The sequence below is a fragment of the Podarcis raffonei genome, chromosome 5 (assembly GCF_027172205.1).
Source record: "Podarcis raffonei isolate rPodRaf1 chromosome 5, rPodRaf1.pri, whole genome shotgun sequence".
NCBI lineage: Eukaryota > Metazoa > Chordata > Lepidosauria > Squamata > Lacertidae > Podarcis > Podarcis raffonei.
Genome location: NC_070606.1, coordinates 81,574,337 through 81,595,928, shown reverse-complemented (window position 1 = coordinate 81,595,928; position 21,592 = coordinate 81,574,337). Strand labels below are relative to the sequence as shown.

At 46.6% G+C, this 21,592-nt stretch overlaps 2 protein-coding genes across 2 annotated transcripts in view; one reads left to right on the top strand and one right to left on the bottom strand.

Annotated features, from left to right (window-relative positions):
- Nucleotides 1-172: 172 nt before the first annotated feature.
- The window catches only part of GFM1 (G elongation factor mitochondrial 1), a 40,454-nt gene continuing 19,034 nt past the window's right edge, over nt 173-21,592 (bottom strand). The window contains exons 14-18 of the mRNA XM_053390383.1: nt 9,564-9,726; nt 8,175-8,319; nt 2,760-2,920; nt 1,569-1,622; nt 173-531 (exon numbers count right to left, since the gene is read on the bottom strand). Of these exons, the coding sequence (XP_053246358.1) occupies nt 400-531; nt 1,569-1,622; nt 2,760-2,920; nt 8,175-8,319; nt 9,564-9,726 (655 nt within the window). The 3' untranslated portion in view covers nt 173-399. The remainder of the gene's footprint in view (nt 532-1,568; nt 1,623-2,759; nt 2,921-8,174; nt 8,320-9,563; nt 9,727-21,592) is intronic.
- Nucleotides 13,060-21,276, top strand: LOC128414711 (latexin-like). Its single transcript, XM_053390388.1, has 6 exons — nt 13,060-13,411; nt 14,726-14,788; nt 16,215-16,392; nt 17,765-17,901; nt 18,696-18,758; nt 21,110-21,276. The coding sequence occupies exons 1-6, from the start codon at nt 13,283-13,285 to the stop codon at nt 21,206-21,208; spliced, it is 669 nt and encodes a 222-aa protein (XP_053246363.1). The 5' UTR covers nt 13,060-13,282; the 3' UTR covers nt 21,209-21,276.

Below are 21,592 nucleotides of genomic sequence, written 5' to 3'. Positions count from 1 at the left end.
GCAATCTTGTAATTATCTACTTCAGTTTTAGCTGGAGATATATATACCTTTCTAAATTCTTTTATCAAGACAAGCATATTTTAAAAATATCATGTATCTCTGCAACAGGGCAGCTGGCATTGTCTATCATGGGGCTAATATGGGAAGATAAATAGAACATGTACAGTCAATATAATTTTTAAAGTAAAGCTAAAGACATTTTATTAAATTAAGACAGTGACTAATTAATGGAATTTCTATGTGAACATTTCTGCAACAGTCTTTTAGTGACTTAATAAAGTCGAAGTATCGATCCAGGATGAAGTCTGCTCTGAATATTAAAGAGTCATTAAATCAATAGAGCTTAGCGACAGTCGATGTTTGGTGGCAGGTCCTCACGATCAGCTCACATTCAGGGAATCAGCTCTTTGCCTTGCCCTTTTTCACAGGAAGTTGCCCTGTTGCTTCTAGGTATCTGTTAACTAATTCTTCCTGGGTACTGGATAAGCAGGGCTGGTATTTGACGTATTCCATTGTGTATTCGCCTTTTCCCTGCAGACAAGAGAACCTCCACATTACGGACAAGTTAAACAAATTCTTAACTCTATGCATCACGCAAAACGTGACATCGTTTCCATGTAACACGTGAAACTAAACACCGTAAATGCAGAAGTGGCGCGGCAACCGTCGACTGCCTCTTGAGCAGGCGCCTGAGCTTACAAACCAGTGCTGATCAGTACGTAGTTACTGGCGATAAAAGGCAGCAAGGGCACTGTCAGCTTCAGAGCATCTCAGTTTAAAACCAGGAAGATAAACATGCAGGACAATGTTAACATAAGGTTACCAGGCATCCCCGTTTCCCAGGGACAGTCGCTGGATTTACAAATCAGTCCCCATACAAAATCCATTAAAGTTGAAAAGTGTCCCTGGATTCATTGGAAAAAATCTGGTAACCTTATATTAACAGGGATAAGGATTGAACACATGGGGGGGGGGGTTTGCTAATTATAATGGATTAAGAAAGCCTCCGGACCAGAAAATGTAACATATGATAGGAGTAAGCCAACCACTACCTATGTCACAAAAATTGTCACTTTCTTGATATGCAGCTGCAATCTAACATCTGGTGGTTTACTCCAAGCCTGCAGCATGAAGACTTCAGACCACCCTTTTCTCTGTGCTGCTTTCCCATCTGCACCTTTCCTTCCTTCACATTTTCTTCCGCTGCTTCCACCATTTTCCTTCCCCTCTCTTGATTCCGTTGGTCTCTTCCTCTTCTCCTCATTTCTCAGAATTGCTTTCCCAGACATTCTTTGCCTTCCCCCTTCAGCCTCCTTCCCAGACTTAGTCTACCCCTCGTTCTCTAGAGCTGCTTGCCTTGGTGCTCTGTGACGCTAAGAAAACTCAGCCAAACACTGTAGCCCAAGGCTGCAGCGCCATCCTCGCAAAGGACCTTTAGTGCGCTACAGTCGGGATGTGGCTACAACACCAGAAACAGTAAACATCAGCCAACAATGCTTTCTGCAAAAGAGAGATGTTTTGTTTTGTTTGTTCTAAAAAATAAGCTCAGAAATTATATATTCACTTACCTCTGTGCACGACCTCAGTTCGTTAGAATATCCAAACATATTATTCAACGGCACCTGATGGCAAATGGAGAATGCATGTGATGCGGATTTTGGTGGGAAGGAGATTATTTCATATTTAAGGAAATCTAAATTGCATCCAAGCCACATTCAGAGGTCCCGTGAGTGAAACTGCTCACTCTGCTAGTCTGAGCTGGGGGTTGACTGCTGCAAGAACAAGGCGCTAGACTAGGGCTACCTAAACCCAATTTCGATCATCTCTCTCACTCCAAGCACGTTCCTCGGAATTACAAACCCAGGGTTTGGGAAACACACTAGGCTAAGTGCACACACACATACTTTGCACAGGGCTAGTTCAAACGTAAATGACTCTGCTTAATAAATGCTGCTTTATTAAGCTGAGAATGGGCACTGGATCCAAAAGTTCCCCACTAACTTCTCTCTCTGCATGCTGGTTTTAGCACCGATAACCCGGCTTGCTTTTAACCACAGTTTTCTGTTACATTTGGAATGGGAAATGGTGAGCCTTTATCTTAGCTTACTATGTAGGATATAAAGCCATATCCTGGTTAGTTAAGGGGGGAGGGGGAGGAATTAAGCCACAGGGGTTTTTTGTGTATTTTTTTGGAAGCAGTGAGAAACTCATTCAAATACCATGAGAAACTGGCTGAAATTAACTAGGACACAAGCACCAAAGGGGTCCAAAAGTCACTATAATAAACTGATTTGTGTCTGAACTGGTTAATAAAATTTGGGTTTTTAAATTTTATTTTACCATAAAGGACCACGACACTGATTATAGCTCACCCACCAGATAAACATTAACTGAGCAGAGAGGAATTCTTAATATATTGTGTTATGGGCTAGCCAGTTGGGTGGAAAGGAGAGTTAGGGAGGAAAGGGGTAGGCCAGCTCCAGGCAGGTTTTTTCCTCCCCATTCCAGGGCTGCATCCAAAGCCTCTCCTTATCTGCCTCTGGTGTGTCCCCAGGATGCCTCTTTTCCTCCTCCTCTGCAGTTGGGAGGACTGATGACAGAGGAAAGACAGTTTCGGAGATTTGCACAGCAGCAACCAAGAGGCCTCTGGGCAAATCCTCCTGGTTCTGAGTCCTAAGCAGTGCTTTCAAAAATATGGTTAGGTTCCCCTGGATTCAGTCGTAAAGCAAGAATAGTTGAGCAAGCTCAACAGCACCTACGTTAGCGTAGAGAGTGAAATAGCCTTCAGCCCCATCCTGCCCTGTGATGATGCCATGGCGGCGATTGACTCCAGCAATCACTTCCCCTTGGAATTCGTTGGGTGCCACAACTTCCACAGACATAATGGGCTCAAGAATACACATGGTTGCATTTTCCAAAGCTGGGTCCAAAAGAAAATGTTAGAACACTTGCCTTCGTATGTCATTTCTTAATTTTTATCTATACATTTCCCCCATTATTTTGAAATGAAAAAGCAACAGATAAATGCACACAGAGACATTAAACATCTGCAAGCAGCAGAACTGCTTGGGCATGTCAAAATATATAACCTAATAATAATAGAATGAGTGTTGGTATTGAGTGCAGCAAGGATTACTTTTGCAAAGTTTTCGGAGTCACCTAAACAGACCAAAGGAACTGAGTAAATCAATTAAGAAAAAAACTGCTTTAATTAACTGCTTATCAAAATGCACGACTATTAGCCATATTATATACACAGAACATCCATCTTCAGAGGCAACATAATCCCTGACGAATGCACGATGGGATCAGAAGACAACAGGGACAAATTCATCAGTGACAAATCCCTGGGCTATCTCCACTGGTGGATACAGAAAGCCAGGTAATAATAATAATAATAATAATTTATTATTTATACCCCGCCCATCTGGCTGGGCCTCCCCAGCCACTCTGGGCGGCTTCCATAAAAACCAAAAATACAGTAAAATATCACACGTTAAAAACTTCCCTGAACAGGGCTGCCTTAAGATGTCTTCTGAATGTCAGGTAGTTGTTTATCTCTTTGACATCTGCTGGAAGGGCATTCCACAGGGCGGGCGCCACTACCGAGAAGGCCCTCTGCCTGGTTCCCTGTAGCTTTGCTTCTCGCAATGAGGGAACCGCCAGAAGGCCTCGGCGCTGGACCTCAGCGTCCGGGCAGAATGATGGGGGTGGAGACGCTCCTTCAGGTATACTGGACCGAGGCCGTTTAGGGCTTTAAAGGTCAGCACCAACACTTTGAATTGTGCTCGGAAACGTACTGGGAGCCAATGTAGGTCTTTCAAGACCGGTGTTATATGGTCTCGGCGGCCGCCCCCAGTCACCAGTCTAGCTGCTGCATTCTGGATTAGTTGTAGTTTCCGAGTCACCTTCAAAGGTAGCCCCACGTAGAGCGCATTGCAGTAATCCAAGCGGGAGATAACCAGAGCATGCACCACTCTGGCGAGACAGTCCGCAGGCAGATAGGGTCTCAGCCTACGTACCAGATGGAGCTGGTAAACAGCTGCCCTGGACACAGATTTGACCTGTGCCTCCATGGACAGCTGTGAGTCCAAAATGACTCCCAGGCTGCGCACCTGGTCCTTCAGGGGCACAGTTACCCCATTCAGGACCAGGGAATCCTCCACACCTGCCCGCCTCCTGTCCCCCAAAAACAGTACTTCTGTCTTGTCAGGATTCAACCTCAATCTGTTAGCCGCCATCCATCCTCCAACCGCCTCCAGACACTCACACAGGACCTTCACCGCCCTCACTGGTTCTGATTTAAAAGAGAGGTAGAGCTGGGTATCATCCGCATACTGATGAACACCCAGCCCAAACCTCCTGATGATCTCTCCCAGCGGCTGCATGTAAATGTTGAAAAGCATGGGGGAGAGGACAGAACCCTGAGGCACCCCACAAGTGAGAGCCCAGGGGTCTGAACACTCATCCCCCACCACCACTTTCTGAACACGGCCCAGGAGGAAGGAGCGGAACCACTGTATGACAGTGCCCCCAGCTCCCAGCCCCTCAAGACGGTCCAGAAGGATGTTATGGTCGATGGTATCAAACGCCGCTGAGAGATCCAGCAGAACTAGGAAACAGCTCTCACCTTTGTCTCTAGCCCGCCGGAGATCATCAACCAGTGCGACCAAGGCAGTTTCAGTCCCATGATGAGGCCTGAATCCCGACTGGAAGGGATCCAAATGGTCCGCTTCTTCCAGGCGTGCCTGGAGTTGTTCGGCAACCGCTCGCTCAATCACCTTGCCCAAGAATGGAAGATTTGAGACTGGGCGATAGTTGGCCATCGTGGCCGCATCTAAAGATGGTTTTTTAAGAAGCGGTTTAATAACCGCTTCTTTCAGCGGGTCTGGGAAGGCTCCCTCACGGAGGGAAGCATTCACCACCCCACGAAGCCCATCGCCCAGTCCTTCCCGGCTAGCTTTTATAAGCCAGGATGGGCAAGGATCCAGGAGACAGGTGGTTGGTCTCACTCGTCCAAGCAGCCTGTCCACATCCTCGGAGGTAACAGATTGGAATTGATCCCACTCAACTTGACTAGACAGAACTCTAGCACTCTCCCGCCCCGGCCCTGCTCCCACGGTGGAGTCTACTTCTTCCCGAATCTGAGCGATTTTATCTGCAAAAAACTTTGCAAAATCATTGCAGGAGAACATGTGGCCCATACTGGGCCCCGATGTTGCAGGTGGTTCCGCTAAATTGTGAACCACCTGAAAAAGTCTCCTGCTGCTATCTTCTGCAGATGCAATAGAGGCGGTGAAGAAATTCTTCTTCGCCGTCGCTATCGCCACTTGGTAGGCTCGACGTTGAGCTCTAACCTGTGTCCGGTCAGATTCGGAATGAGTTATCCGCCACCGGCGCTCTAGCCGTCTCAACGATTGTTTCATTGCCCTCAGATCCGTGGAAAACCACGGGGCTGTCCGGGCTCCATGCAATCGGAGAGGGCGCTTCGGAGCCAAACAGTTAATAGCCCTGGTTAACTCCGCATTCCAGCGGGCCACCAGGGAATCAGCTGAAAGGCCATCAACATGGGATAAAGCATCCCCTACCACTCTCTGGAAACCATTTGGATCCATTAAGTGGCGGGGGCGGACCATCCGAATTGGTCCCACCTCCCTGCAGAGGGGATGGGTCGCAGAGAAGTCCAGTTGCACCAGGAAGTGATCTGACCATGGCACTTCTTTCGTTTCGCTTTTACTTAGTGTCAGATCACCAACATCCATAGAGGTAAACACCAGGTCCAAGGCATGTCCGCGGCTATGGGTTGGGCCAGACTTATTCAGGGACAGCCCCATGGAGGCCATGCTTTCCACGAAGTCCCGAGCGGCCCCTTGTAAGGTCGTGTCGGCATGGATGTTAAAATCCCCTAGGACGACCAAGCTAGGTGTCTCCAGGAGAACATCCGCCACGACCTGAAGCAGCTCGGGCAGGGAATCCTTGGTGCAGCGGGGAGGTCGGTACACCAAAAGGAATCCTGTACTGCCCCTATTGCCCAACTTCCAGAACATGCACTCGGAAAACTGGGTCTTCCCAATAGGACGCCTGGTGCAAACTAATGACTTCCTAAAAATCACTGCAACCCCCCCTCCCCGCCCACATGACCTGGGTTGCTGTGCGTAAGAGAAACCTGGTGGACAAGCAGCGGCAAGGACAGGCCCATCTGCTTCATCCAACCAAGTCTCTGTTACACATGCCAGGTCAAGTCCTCCATCCATGATCAAGTCATGGATGGCAGTGGTCTTATGAATCATTGACCTGGCATTGCACAGCAGCACCTTCAGGTCATGTGGGTATCCCTTGCTGATTCTAGTATCCATCCGGTCAGGACCAGACCCGGAGGCAGGAATAGTCCTCAGACAACGACTAAACCTGCCCCCTCTGTAATGACGTGGTCTAGTCTTAGCGTAACTCCTCCTCCTACCCGTGATCACTGAGATCGGTTGCCCCAGTGCATCCCCCCCTGTGGAACATGCCCCAGCCATTTTGTGGGCTGGGGCCCACTCCCTGGCAGCCCTGACCCCTCCCCCTAAGAACAAAATAACACCTTAAACAAACAAACAAAACCAATAAAACAATACAGACAAAAAATAATAATGTAAAAATTACAAAAACATCAAAATAAAAATAAAAAAATTCCCCAAGCCCAACCAAACATCCATCCCACCCCCACCCGCCACATACAAAAAATCCAAAAGGAAAATTTTAAAAACATTTTAAAACCACTCTAAAAACACTCTGTGCCCCCCTGGCAGTAACAACTGTCCTGGTGAGGCCTGTCAGGCCCCGCCCTGGGCCAGGTGGTAAGTGGCAGGAAGGAGCAGGGCCCTCAGGCACTCACACAGGGGAGTCCTCCTGGGCAGCGGCAGCAAGCAGCGCGCAGTCCTTATGAGGCTTCAGGCCCCGCCCTGGGCCAGGTGGTAAGTGGCAGGAAGGAGCAGGGCCCTCAGGCACTCACACAGGGGAGTCCTCCTGGGCAGCAGGCAGCAAGCACCACGCAGTCCTTATGAGGCCCCAGGCCCCGCCCCAGGCCAGATGGTAAGTGGCAAGAGCAGGGCCCTCAGGCACTCACACAGGGGAGTCCTCCTGGGCAGCAGGCAGCAAGCACCACGCAGTCCTTATGAGGCCCCAGGCCCCGCCCCAGGCCAGATGGTAAGTGGCAGGAAGGAGCAGGGCCCTCAGGCACTCACACAGGGGAGTCCTCCTGGGCAGCGGCAGCAAGCAGCGCGCAGTCCTTATGAGGCCCCAGGCCCCGCCCCAGGCCAGATGGTAAGTGGCAGGAAGGAAGGTAATTTGTATATGTTCAAGAAAAAATATTGCACACAGATACAAGTTAATTTCAGGGCTGCATTTGTTTCCAATACAGTATCTAATAGCCAGGTCTCAGTTTTGAACAAAAAGCTGTCTTTCATGTATTCATTTGTAATGAACCGCTCTGTGATTTTCAAATGAAGGGTGGTATACAAATTTAATTAAAAAATGAAATGTATTTAGTGCTAATAACACAACTAAGTGCTGAACAGAACAGAGATGAAATGTGTTTGGTGTTCAGGAGACCTATAGTCTAAGTATACCGCAGAGGAGTAAGTGAAAAGACAGCAACAAGTCTGGTGGAACATTGAAGTCCAATAAACTGATTATTGCAAATGCTTTATTCCATACATATATTATCTTGAGTTAGCAGACGGACACACATTATCACGGGAAACAGTAGTAGCAGGAAGCATTGGCATTAACTATGGCAAGGAAAAGAAGGTGATGCGATGGAGAGACCTTAATAGCATTTGACCTTAATAGAAACAGTGAGGCCAAACAGGGAGAAGGAAAAGGTGTTCCCAAAATGAGAAACAACATGGGAGAAAACATGAAATATGAAGGTATGCATATACAGATCAATGAGCTTTCTCAGAGAGAAGAAGAGTTGTAAATTGGGCAGAAGTGAACAGCTTTAAAATGAAAGGAGGAAAATAAGCTTAAAGTTGATGCAGAAAAAGCCAGAGCTAGACACAAAAGTGGCGAACTGCATAGCAGCAACTGCATTATTCACAAAACTATTCCGGATAAACTGCAGGGGGGAAATGGAAATAAAGAATCGCTATGTGGTTAAGGTTGGAAGCGCCCCATCTCTGAAGCAGTACCTTGTTTCAAGGCTCCTTCACCAGCTCGGATGAAAGCGATTTCGTTGGAGTCCACCATGTGACTCGCACCGTCCTCTAAGACGAACCGTATCCCGGAAACCTTGTGAGCTGACAAAGGGCCTTTTTCGCACGCCTCAAGGAACCCCTAGAAAAAAATAGCCTCAGCGTTAGCGACTTCAGTTCAAACGGTTGCAAGTCCTTTGACATGCAGGTGGCTGGAGGAAATGTGTAGACAAGTAGGCCTTTGCAGCCAAAATGACCATGCCCGACTTGAAAGGGAAAGGAACAACAAAACTGGTATGTTAATAGTTCTCCGCAAACAATGGTTTCCAACTCAAGGGACAGCCCGGAAAACACACTCCCTCCCCCTTCTCTCTCTCCTGCGCAGAGCAAACTCGAAACCAAAGTGATTGATGAGCTAGCATTACAGGTATACCAACATTTACTATGGTTAATTTCTAATTTTTTATTTCAGTGTTTATATACCACTTTCATTTTAAAAAAAAAGACTGCAAGAGGAACTTAATCAAACTAAAATGCTGCATATAAAAAGACAAAACATCAAAAACCCATAAAATAAGATTCTACTCACTCATTACCCACAACAATTCCACATCCACTTTCTCTCAGTCGACCTGCATGCACACCCACCCACAAACAGCCTCTGTACCTACAATGATAGCTCAAAACCATGGTCTCTTGGCACACCTAGAACCCTGCTCCAAATTTCAGCTTATAGAAGTAGGATATGAAACAGATTTGAAGGGTATCTTACCAGAACCATCACCTTTTTAAAAACAAAAATTAAACAGTAACCTTACCAAAAGGTAGAAGATACAGTCTCTCTTGTTTTCAAAAGAAAGAATCCCTCTCTGCCTCCTTCACCACTTTCACAAGAGCAAGTCAACATGGACGAACTGCAGGCATTTATTTTATGATGATGGCAAAAGCTAAGCAGAATGCAATGGACCAGCCTATTTAAGGAATGCACTTAGGAAAGACAGTCAAAGGGCCCGAGGGCATTTAAAGAATGTTTTCCACAGAGATGCAAGCAGGAGGCAGAACCAAAGGAGCTTGCCGTCTACTTGAAGGCCCAAGAAAGAGGTACCAGAAATCCAGTGTCAACCAGACTAGCTTGAAATCACCTATGCATTAGGAATAAGAACATATCTTTAATGCATAGGAGTGATCTTTCTCTGTTCTTTTATTACCTAGCAAGATTTTCTGGTGTGTGGATGCCTGTGTGTGTACTTTTGAATTCTTGTTTTCATTCCCTTGTGTCTTGTTTTTACCATTTTCCTGCTTGGATCTAATTTGGCTTCATAGCCAACCTGTTTGGGATCCTGTCAAAACTGCATTGACTGGGGAGTGGGGTGAGGCAGACCTCACCTTTTCAATGGCTGGCACAAACTGCTTTGGGATATTCGTTCCGACCGTCTTGTCAACGAATTCCACCTTGGTGTAATCTTCTTCCTCCAGAGGCTCTAAATAGCCTATCACTTTGCCATACTGGCCTGCTCCACCAGACTGCCTTTTATGAGTGAAGTCGAACCTGTGAAAAGACATAAACTCAGCAAAAAGGAAGAAAGGGAAGCAATGCCTATTCATTTTGCTCAGCACACATGCATAGCTCAAATCCTGGTCTTTAGATCTACAGGCAAACACACAACGTTCTCACCTGGGTGCTGGCTCCCACCTAACAAATAGCCAGAACTTCCCCGTCCCCATATAATCTCTTGTAGAGGACTGTATGGAGGAGCCACAACCCAGACAAGCTTCTACAGCAGGGATGAGAAACCCCAGGCCTGTCTCTCCTCCACAACACTCCCCATTGGCCTTGCTTCACACCTCCCTTGAGCATTTGTGGCTGGTTGGAATATGTCCTTGAACTCTGGTAATGCTTCTTGCTTGCCTGCCTCAAAGGCGGAAAGAAGAGGTCTGCAAGTGTATATTGAAACTAGCATACAGTACTATAGCAAAATTCATATTCATTATTTCGCCCGCACTGGCATGTGATCCCCCTGGAAGGCTGACCCAGGGAGTGTAGACCTTGGGTTGAGAAAGATTCCTCCTCCCTCTACAACCAGACCATTTCCATGGTGCTATTTTTTGGAGCCTCTCCAGTTATGGAAGCAGCAACTGGGAGGCTCCATGTGAGAGTCCTCTTCATACTGATATTTCCCCCGTTTGATACCTAGGACAAGTTGGAATTGGCATGGAGAATATGTGGCCAGTCCACATGTCTCTGCTCTTATGCTGCCATGGTGACTCAGCCTGCCTAAAATCAGTCCCACTGCACTCCGATTTGGCACAGGAACACGCATCTTATTGGGACAGTCGAATGCTCAGTCTCCAAGTTCCGCTGCATTTTAGAAAGGAGTCTCGAAAGGAAGGCCAGCCCAGAACACTTTGCTGCTGCAGGTGACAGCCCAAGATATGAAAGGAAGAAGAAGAAGAAGAAGAAGAAGAAGAAGAAGAAGAAGAAGAAGAAGAAGAAGAAGAAGAATAGTAGTAGTAGTTTGGATTTGATACCCCGCTTTATCACTACCCTAAGGAGTCTCAAAGCGGCTAACATTCTCCTTTCCCTTCCTCCCCCACAACAAACACTGTGAGGTGAGTGGGGCTGAGAGACTTCAAAGAAGTGTGACTAGCCCAACGTCACCCAGCAGCTGCATGTGGAGGAGCGGAGACGCGAACCCGGTTCCCCAGATTATGAGTCCACCTCTCATAACCACTACACCACACCGGTATCCCTTTCTTGGCATCGAGTGAAGGGGACACAAGCAATTTTCCAGCTGATATGATTGGCGCTTCTTTCGAAGCCCTGGCTGACCTCTGGAACATCCAAACAGCTGGGACTGAGTGCCCTCTCCCACTTTGCTGTCACTGCAAATGAGGTTGTGTTTTGGTTGAAGTGCGGTTTTTTTGCACCTAAGTTGATTAGTCAGATGAGTATTAACTTATGCTAATTTATGCAGACTTCATCCTGAAATAAAGAATAGTTGTGGGAAGAAAACCTTATTTGTGGTTGTTTCCGATGAGGCATGCACATATTTTAGCAGGCACCCTCTTGGTATCAGCATGTGAGAGAAAAAGAGGAGTGCATTTTCTATGGGCCCTGAGTGGTGCTGCCAGACCATCTCCATTATGTTCTAGTAAAGCTGCAATCCTAACCCCATTTATCTGGGAATAAGCCCTGATGAAGTAAATGGGATTTATTTCTGAATAGACATGGTTAGGATTGAACTGCAAAGCTGTCCTATTGGCTAGGGCCAGCAGCTAAAACAAAAATGCTTGCTAATCAGCATCAGCATCTGTTCACTGTTGAAAATGAGATGATAATACTGCATTCAACTTTCCAGAATTTTTTATTGTATTGTTGCATATTTGTATGATTTTCTGAGCTGCTCAAAGAACTCTATGGGGTGGGGTGGCCTGACCTATATACAGTGGTCCCTCGGGCTACAAACTTAACTCGTTCTGGAGGTCTGTTCTTAACCCGAAACCGTTCTTAACCTGAGGCGCGCTTTCGCTAATGGGGCCTCCCGCTGCTGCCATGCCGCCAGCGCACGATTTCTGTTCTCATCCTGGGGCAAAGTTCACAACTCAGAGAAACTACTTCCGGGTTAGCGGAGTTTGTAACCTGAAGCATTTGTAACCCAAAGTACCACTGTATATAAAAAACAAATACAGAAAGTACTGGACTAGTTCCTTTGTGTGCAGACTGCATTTGCTGGTTATTTTTGACACCACAACCTTTTCTACTTCCAGTGGTAACAACAACAGCACTTTATAGGAAACACAGCAGAAGTCCAGGACTTTATCACTGTAGCAATTTGGCAGCAATGTCCTCTTCCATCCAAAAAAAGAGAGGAAAAAACAAAGCCCAGAGTTCATGCTCTTTTAAACTACAGTGGTTTGTGATGTATTTATTTAGTTTTGTAAAGCCTTCCATGGTAGGAATAGAGAAATAAGCTGTCCAGTACAGTGGTACCTTGAGTTAAGTACTTAATTCGTTCCAGAGGTCCGTTCTTAACCTGAAACTATTCTTAACCTGAAGCACCACTTTAGCTAATGGGGCCTCCTGCTGCTGTCGCACCGCTGGAGCACAATTTCTGTTCTCATCCTGAAGCAAAGTTCTTAACCTGGAGCACTATTTCTGGGTTAGCAGAGTCTGTAACCTGAAGCATATGTAACCCGAGGTACTACTGTATTACAGTCTGTTACTTAATATCATTATTTTACTTATACTGGTTCTCCAGCTTCCTTTGTAATTAACTCTTTACAGGGCTGAAGCAGTGTGTTCCTTTTGTATTCTTACAAAGATTAATAAACCTAGTTTGTTTGCTTTTTAAGCCTGTCACCCCACAGCTGCCCCAAACTCCACGGATATTTCTCATTTCAGAACACTTCGGCTGCCGAGTTCATATTCCAGATGGGAAGCCATCTAGAGGCACAAAAAGGGAGGGTGATGCTCCATACGGCTTCGGAAGAAGCAGGTTGCAAGCTTTTGCCTAAGTAAATCACCTTCATCCCAGTCCTAAACACACCTACTTGCTCTCTGGGAAGCAGCGCGTTTTTGAAGCTGCGCAATTACGAACGATTCCTCTTGATTTCAGCGGGATTTTATTCGGACGTCATTCTCGACCTCTGCCAACATCCCTTGGCTGCGGTCCCAGGAATCCCATGAACTCCCAAGCAAACATGCACGGGTCGTCCTGTTTGTCCTGAGCGGCCCAATATATACACGGATCTTTGGAATTTTGACCTAATGGTTCATTTCCAACCGCCCCCATCTCGACTCTCTTCCTTCTAGCTTCGCCGCGCAAGATCCACCCCCGGCCCAGATGTGGAGCCCGGGCGGGCAGATGTTGCGCCTCTGCGCCCCAGCAGCCCCCGCTCGGCTCGCCCTCTTCCTCCTCCTCCTCCTGCCGCCGCCGCCGCTTCCTGGTTCTCTCCCGCCGGCGGCGCAAGAAACCCCATTGTGCGCGGCGGCGGCTGCTGCAGCCACCGCCCAGGCCGAGGCCCAGCCCCACCGCCGGGCCCCCCTTCCCGCTCCGCCAGGGAGGAGAGAGCGGCGCCGAGGCCTCTCCGAGCGAGCCGGCCCCATGGAGATCCCCCCGTCGCACTACCCGGCCACGCGAGCCGCCGGCGTGGTCGAGAACTACATCAACTACCAGCACGGCAGCCCCAGCAGGATTTTCGGCGTGCGGGAAGTGCGCCAAGCCAGCCGAGAGGTAAGCGGGGCCGGGGATGGGAAGGCGCAGAGGCGCTGCTTTCCTGCGCGCACGCTTCCCTGGGAAACAAAAAAACCCAAAACACCCCCAGCAAGCCTTATGGCACCCTAAATGCTACCGCAGGGCTCTTCCTTGGCTTCGCTGCTGCAGCAAAAGTCGCGCTCCCCAGATTTAACTTGGAAGAAAGACCCGTTTAACGTGGCGGGACCTGCTTGCAAGTCCATCTGCAAAGCATCTGGGCGCCTAAATAAAAAGGCGCTTGTAGAGTCTCCGCTGCTTTCTCCTCCTCTGAGCAACTTCTCTGCAAAGCTTGATTCCTAAAAGGGTTCGAGGCTGAAGACGCCAATCACTGCAGAGGGAGCAAGCGCGCGCACAACACCCTCTTCCCCATCTCTGCTACTTTTTAATCCAGGCGAGCGGGGCTCATCCTGGCCCGCGAGAAGCGACACTTTCTTTTCAACAAGGCGCACAAAGAGACCAGGGGCTGCGCCCCAAGCGATCGCCATGATCGGCAACGACAACAGTTGTTGCTATAGCTTTCTCCTCCCTTTGTGCGCCACGTGGTCCAGCAGCGGCAAAGCACCTGCCCCATCGGTCGGTAAAAAACGAAGTCCACAGAGTTATCTCGCCTATTCAAGGCGGAGTAAACTAGTTGCCTTAACCCTTCTTGTTCCAGGCTTGCCTCTAGTGCCAGTCTGTCCCATGGGCGGAGGGGAGAATCTATCACTGCTGCATTATAGGGATAAGCTGAAGAACCAGTTGCACTAAAAACAAACAGAAAGCCTGGTTGATCCTGGCAACTGTTTGCTGTCCACAAATAAGAGCGCTAACCTTTCCGAAACAGGCACACACCTGCAGAACCCCACCCCAAATCGTAGCTGGTAGAGAATGCCCCAGAAGTGTCTTTTGGACGCTTAACTGCAATACAAGAATTCTCAACACGTCATAAGCATGTTACATCCGTTCCAAAGTAGAATGATGCTTTTTATCCACCTTTCATCTCAGCAAATGTTCTAAATAATGGGGTACGTCGAGGCAGCTGGACACTGCTTTTAAACACTGGGCACTAGCTAAAGTTAAGCATTTTTTTACACCTCGCTGATTTCAGCAAGGGAGTGTTAAGCTTACTTACTGAGTTCAGTGGGCTTTAAACATGCTTGGCCTTAAAAAAAAACAACCTTCCACAGCAAGTTAACTGTTTGTTTTTGATACGGATACTGAATACATAAAGAATACCCTCATATTGTTAGGGTCCCTGGCAAGTCCTCAGAAGTCGAAGTAAGATAAACAACATGTACTCTCTTTGTACTTCAGGAAATTCCAGGTGTTGGGCACAAATATCGCCTGAAGTTTGCAATGGAAGAAGAACTTCAGAAAGTAAGTCCTGCTCCTTTGTTTGTTGTTAGTTGGGATTCATTTACGGCAAACCTCAAGAGGGTAAAGAGTAGACTGTATCACTGCCTGTATGATTCCTGAATGAGATTTCTCCAGCCATAAACTACCTGGAAACCACTTCAAAAAGCTGAGGCTGGTTCTAGGACAAGTCGACAACACCACATTCTTAGGCTGGTTTCAACAGCCCCTTGGGCACCCTGATCCTAAATTCATTTATCAAGATGCTGCCAGGAGCCTAAAACTTCCATGTAACACGCAATAAAAAGCGGGACAGGTTCCTGGCAGAACTCTGGGTTATCACCTCAAAATGAAAATCTGAGAGACTATATTGCTGGTTTATAGATTCATATTCATCACTCTACATGTATGAATCAGCCATTACAAACAGAACTGTGATAACCTCATGTGTCACATCAGTCTTCAAAGGGGTAAGAAATCAAGTATGTACAGACTTGGAAGGGACCTTAAAGACCACCCTGCCAACACGGGAGCCCCACGACCACATTACAATAAGGAACTGCATGCAAGCCACTTATTTGTGGCAGAAGCATTCGTTGCTTCTAGAATATAAAACTTCAAACAGAGTTTATTTTAACCCTTAAAAAAATTGGTCCCTGACCTTGACACCCCCCCCCCAATTTCATATATGCCCCTTGAAATAATGGGGTTGCATTGACACAAAACCGCATCTTGCTAATGGATCTGGTACCCTCTGACGGAATATCTAAACAAATGTTCCTGCTGTTTTTGCATAACAGTTCACATCACCAAGGAGCAGACAGCACACTGCAGCTCAAATCACCCATCGCAGCAGGAGTGGGGAACTTTTTTCGCCCCAAGGGCCGCAAACCCTCCTGGGCAACCTTCTGAGGGCCACATGCAAAAATGGGTGGAGCAATGAATGCAAATTTTACCCTTGTACTTTAGGCAAGTTTCAACACAAACTCACACCCCTCTCTGTTCAGACAATCAAGAGGCATTATCAGAGTTCAAAGACACATTTGAGCCAGGCAAAAGCACATTTTTGGGGGGGGGGTTAAGCAAGATGAGAGGTGTTGCCCAAGGAGAGTTCTGATGGCAAAACAGAAAGATCTAGGCCTGAAGTTCCCTACCCCTGCATTATAGGATGATGCCACAACAGGGGGAGATGCAATGTTCAATAGCAGAGCAACTGAAGAAAAGGGGAAGAGAGATAATACATATAACGCTTCTCTTGAATAGAGAGCAATATACAATTATTCTGAGCAAGGATTTCGGTAAGAGAAGGATATGGATATTCTAACAGTAATGATGGCTATTTTGGTTAAGTGATATTGGTAAACAAGGGTGAAACAAAATGTGTTTATCATTAGAATAGCAAGCTCCTTCCAATGAAGTTTTTAAACCTGTCCAATTATTTCTCCAACAGGGCAGTCCTGTGAACTGCACCGCTGAAATCCTGTATCATCACGGCGACCCACATGTTGCTCCCGAAGTGCATTATACAGTGGAAGGGGAGTTCGGGACAAATACAGAGGAAGCAGACAACAAGTTTTACAACAGACTCAAGAACCTGCCAGACCTATTAGAGGCACAAAATCTTCCAGGTTAAAATTTTTTTAAAAATGCAACTTGAAATTACCTTTATGAATGAGGTGTCAAGTGTTGAACTTAAGGTTTTGAAGTAATTGGTAAATGTTGCCTGCAACAAAACGTTGCAGCGTCTCCTCCCTCCTAACAGGCATGCTTCTGTTTTGGATTCCATCCAGTCGTTTCCTCTACTCCCTTCCACACCCACACCCCCTTCCAACATTACGTATGGAGTATGCTCAGACATTAGGCCACTGTGATTTTTTGCTCCCTTTTGAAAAGGGTTTTTTTGTTTTCTTCGTTTCTCAGTGCTTCCAATTTGGTTGCCACTCCACAGCTTTTCTTTCGTTAAGGTACAGGCAAAGAAAATGGGGCTCAAGGACCAGTTCTTTACTCCAGTCCCACTTAGGATGAAAGCAGCAAAGCGCCAAGACAGAAAGTCTTGGTAGACCAGCTGAAGTTCCTATGTTGGCTGCCCCTGCTTTAAAGCAACTGCAACTTGATCTCAAACAATGTAAAAGCAGAATGACCACTCGCGGGATTCAGCTACTGTATCAGATTACAAATAAAGTTCTCAAAAATACAGCTCGTTGCCATGAAAATGGATGACTTGAGATGATCAAGCAAGCTGATCAGCCGGAGACTGGAATGTGTCTGCAACAAGTAGCAAACTACACGGAGCCGTGTTATAGTACATTTAGTGTGTGCAACAGATCTCTGGTGCAGAATTTGGAGAGCCACCGCTTTCATTTTCAGTAAAGCAGGTGTAGTATCTCTATAGCCACAAATACGGAAACAGGTTTGCGGTACCCAGATACAGTGGACGCTCGGATTGCAAATGTGATCCGTGTGGGATGCACGTTCTCAACCTGCAGCGGTGCATCTGCGCACGTGCGGGTTGCGATTTGGCCTTTCTGCGCATGTGCAAAGCGTGATTTAGCACTTCTGTGCATGTGCGACCGCTGAAACCCAGAAGTAACCCATTCTGGTACTTCCGGGTTCCGGCGGGTCCGTAACCCAAAAAAACGCAACCTGAAGCGTCTGTAATCCGAGGTATGACTTTATTTCCAACAAATAGCCTTCTGTGGCTATGAGTCCCTTGCCCATGGTTCCTAGTCAGGATAGGCCAACTCACGCAGTCCTGTTATTCCCAAACTTAGCTCTGCTTTTTTTCCTGCCGCTGGTTGCCAAACAGAAATCCAAGTTCTGCATGAAAGGTGGAGTATTCAGACTGTGCAAAGTTGAGACATCTTTAATGAACTTTTTTGGGGGGAGGGGGATTGGCACAGATTGCAATTCAAGTCTAGGAATTACTTTTTTTAAAAAAAAAAAAACTATACATGCTTAACACTTTCCCAGTTTGATTAAGCTATTTGTTTCTGTTGCCAGACAATTTCGGAAATGTCTCTGAAGAAATGAAGCCTGTTCGGCACTTAGCCTGGGTTGCCTGTGGTTACGTAATATGGCAGAATTCGACAGAAGACACTTGGTACAAAATGGCAAAAGTGCAAAGTGTCAAGCAAGTGGTAAGTGAATGGATCAAAGAGGGAAGTCTGGCAAGTTGTCCTATGGGAAGAAGAGTTCACAGTGGAGTGCAAAGTGAAAGTATTTTTTGAAGGAAGTCACCAAGTGGAGATTCGCATGGGATTCTCAGGGTATACTTGCCTAAGAAAGCCTAACATATTCTTAATAATAATAATAATAATAATAATAATTTATACCCTGCTTCTCCATTTTGGCTTAATTTTTGTTAAATAAATCAGGACATGGTGTAATATAATATATCAACTGTGGTTGTTCCTCTGAGGTTGTATTTACCTAATTTTAAGGCCTGCTGTTATTATATCCTGATATGTAAAACCAAAGAATTCTTTTTCCCATGACTGTATATAAGGGAACAGTGCATTTTACTTCCTCTTTAAAGGGAAACTCTTCTGTCCAGTTCTCCTGACCAAGCCCTAAAGGATTTCAGGTCACAAGAACCCAGAAGCACACAGAGTCTCCATAGTGATTTAATACTAGGACAAAAACAAGCAATGAGTCAGTTCTAAACCCATTAAATTGTTTATGGAAACGAGAGCATTCCTTCTTATAAGAATAGAATCCCTTTTCAGAATTAAGGAACGGCAGAGTTTTAAATGATGGGTCTTTGCCTTCTGGATGTTAAAGGGAAGCAAGGAAGGAAACCTAGTTCCTCCTGTTAGTTCAAGTTCAGTGTTTCCACGCTCATTGAAGATTTGAAAGTGGTTAGCTGTACATGGGTGGCAGCCGTACTTACTAAAGTCAGGGTATGGTTCCCCCCCTCTTTTGTTGGTTGCAGAAAAGGAGTGATGATTACCTGGAATTTTCCTATGTGATTCTGATCCATGATATTGTCTCCCAGGTAAGTAACAGAATTGCAAAGCAAATAAAGGAAGGGGCGGGGGGAGAGAAGAGGACCTTTCCTGCAAAAAGCAATCCTGGAACAGTGATCACCACAGTATCAGAATGTTAGGACAGGAAGGAGCACTCGGGGGCCCCAGAGCTGTTCACAGGCTTGTATCAGGATAGCCAATGGAGGGCCCTGCATTTAATATGGGACTCCCAACTCCCACAGATGATGGCACTTGTATATGAACAATACCTGGGAGGACATGACATTGGCTAGCCGTAGGCTTCTGTGCTGTCTGCAGAGTACAGCAGAGAATGGGATAAAGACAGTCTGAAAAGCAAGGCACTGACAACCTTCATGGTTAGGCACAGGTCTCAGCACTGCTTCAAACTAAGACCCATGATATGGAGCAACAGGATTCACCTTTCTCAGAATCTGTATTCATTTAAAACACAAACACACACACAAATTCAAGCTCAAGATATTTCTGGCCACAAATATAGGACTGGAAGAGCGTTGTCAATGCCTGCTGCGCTCTCAGAAGTTAGATTCCCAAAGGTAAGGAATAGATCCATTGGGCAAAGGAGTTTGCAGGGGTTTTTTGGACTAAATGGGGTCCCTTCCCACTCTACAATTCTATAAGCAGACTTTGCAAAAGTGCAGGATTCCACCAAATGAGATTTTTTAAAAGCAAATGTTCATAAACTATACGGGTCACAGAATGCATGGTGCAGAATTTGCGTTGCCTGTTAAGGTTGCAACTTTTGTCCCACTGATACAGGTTTCTATTCACCAGCAATCTGATCTGCAGTAATTAGCATCAGTTCACTCCTACCATGAAAGCTTCACTTCCCAAATTCTACAAGCCATCCTTCCACTAAAGGCAGAGGATAAGGCTAGGCTGTGTCCTCCTCCACCCTGGCTGATTAGCCAACCCTACTTACCTAGATTACATTATGCATGTATTTATTTAACGTGCAGAGGACACAAACACACAGCCCTGACTATATCCTAGCTTGAAGCACCCTGTCCCTTTAGCTGCATTTTCCTAACTTTACTAGCTGAGCACTCCAAGAAAATCAGCTCTAGGCAGTCAGAACCCTCAAAACAGCACACAGCGAGGAGAAGGGGGGAGATTGTTCAATATAGCAAGCAGAAATTCCACCCAGAGGTTCTGTCATTAGAAGCCTCCTGTCAGAGGAAGGCTTTGGATTCAAACCGTGACCCCTCCCAGATTAACCCCAACTGTGCCATAAGCAGAGAACAGGAGTGAACAAAATGCCCACGTCCATCTCGTGGGTGGGTGCCAATTAAGCAAATCACTCTACATCCCCCAACTATGCAAAAGCGCATGCTACACAGGAAGGCAAAGCTTAGCCGATCTGACATCAGATATGTAAACTTGTTGATCCACCATATTACAATTGTACATACCTGCACACAAATCACAGTGCAACGAATCGCTTTTCATCTAGTGACACCTCTTATGTACTACAAATGCCTTGTATTGCAGAGAGCTTGTGTCTCCCCCTCCTACCCACCCCAGCTTCTCTCATTTAGATTAAGGTGCAGGAACCAGAATGGTTATATAAGAATGCAACACCAAGCCAGAAGTACAAAGGAAGTCCACAAGAGGATATAAACCAGGGGTCGGCAACCTAAGGCCCATGGGCCGATAGCAGCCCACAAGGCTTGTCTAACCAGCTCATGGCGCCCCCTGCTGCCCCCTGCCACCAGCTCTTACCAGCGCGGCGCGGGGACTGACTTCCGGGTTGATTGCGCATGCGCACAGGTGCTCCTCTGACCTGGAAGAGTGTGTATGTACACACCCTCCGGCCTATCCTCCAATGGACAGAGCGTCAACTGGCCCATCCTCAGATAAGGTTGCCAACCTCTGATATAAGCCTTATTCCCAAGTATCGTGAGAACAAAATTTGTAGATGGTGACCTAGTGAGGCTGCTGTCTATTGAACACTTCTGGTTGCATGGTTCCCTATGTGTATGAATTGGGCAGAGAACATGCCTATATTACAGGTTTGAAAAGTCAGCCTTGAAACAACACTGCATGAAACAATAAGGTGCGGAGGATCTACCTGGCAATATTTCAGTGAAACAATTCTCTCCTTTTCCTGCCATCCACATTCTTGATTGCCTTGCTCTATGAGAGTCACTGCACTTTATTAAGAATTTCAGAGTTGGAAAGAGGAGGAGGAATGAAATGTGACCTGGCCCGAAGTTACTAGATAGGAAAAGAACATGATTTTCCAGATCTGCAGAGATAACAACGCTGTTCCTTGGTTTCTCTAATACCCTGGCTGTTCTAACGTTTGGGCTCCCCCCCCCCCTTTTTTTGTAATCCACAGGAGATTATTCCTTGGCACATGCAAGTTTTATGGAACCCGCAGCATGGAGTTAAAGTCACACGGAATAGCCGTCAGCCAAAACGTGCGGCACAGGATTAGTGGCCACAACTTCGACCCTACTACAGTGGTACCTTGGTTGCTGAATGGCTTAGTTGTCAAACAAATCCAAATCAGTGTTCTGGTTTGTGAACATTTTTCGGAAGCCGAATGTCTGATGCAGCTTCCAATTGAGTGTAGGAAGCTCCTGCAGCCAATCAGAAGCCACGGCTTGGTTTTCAAACGGTTTTGGGAGTTGAACGGACTCCCGAAACGTATTAAGTTCGAGAACCAAGGTACCACTGTATTAGAGGTTGTTCAGACGTCTTTAAAACAACTTTGTACAGCTAGAGGAAGGGCTATAAAATAGGCTTACACAGGTTCAGAAATCCCTACATGCATAAGGACCAATGCAAATTATTTCCTGGCCTCGGTGTGGTGGCTCTC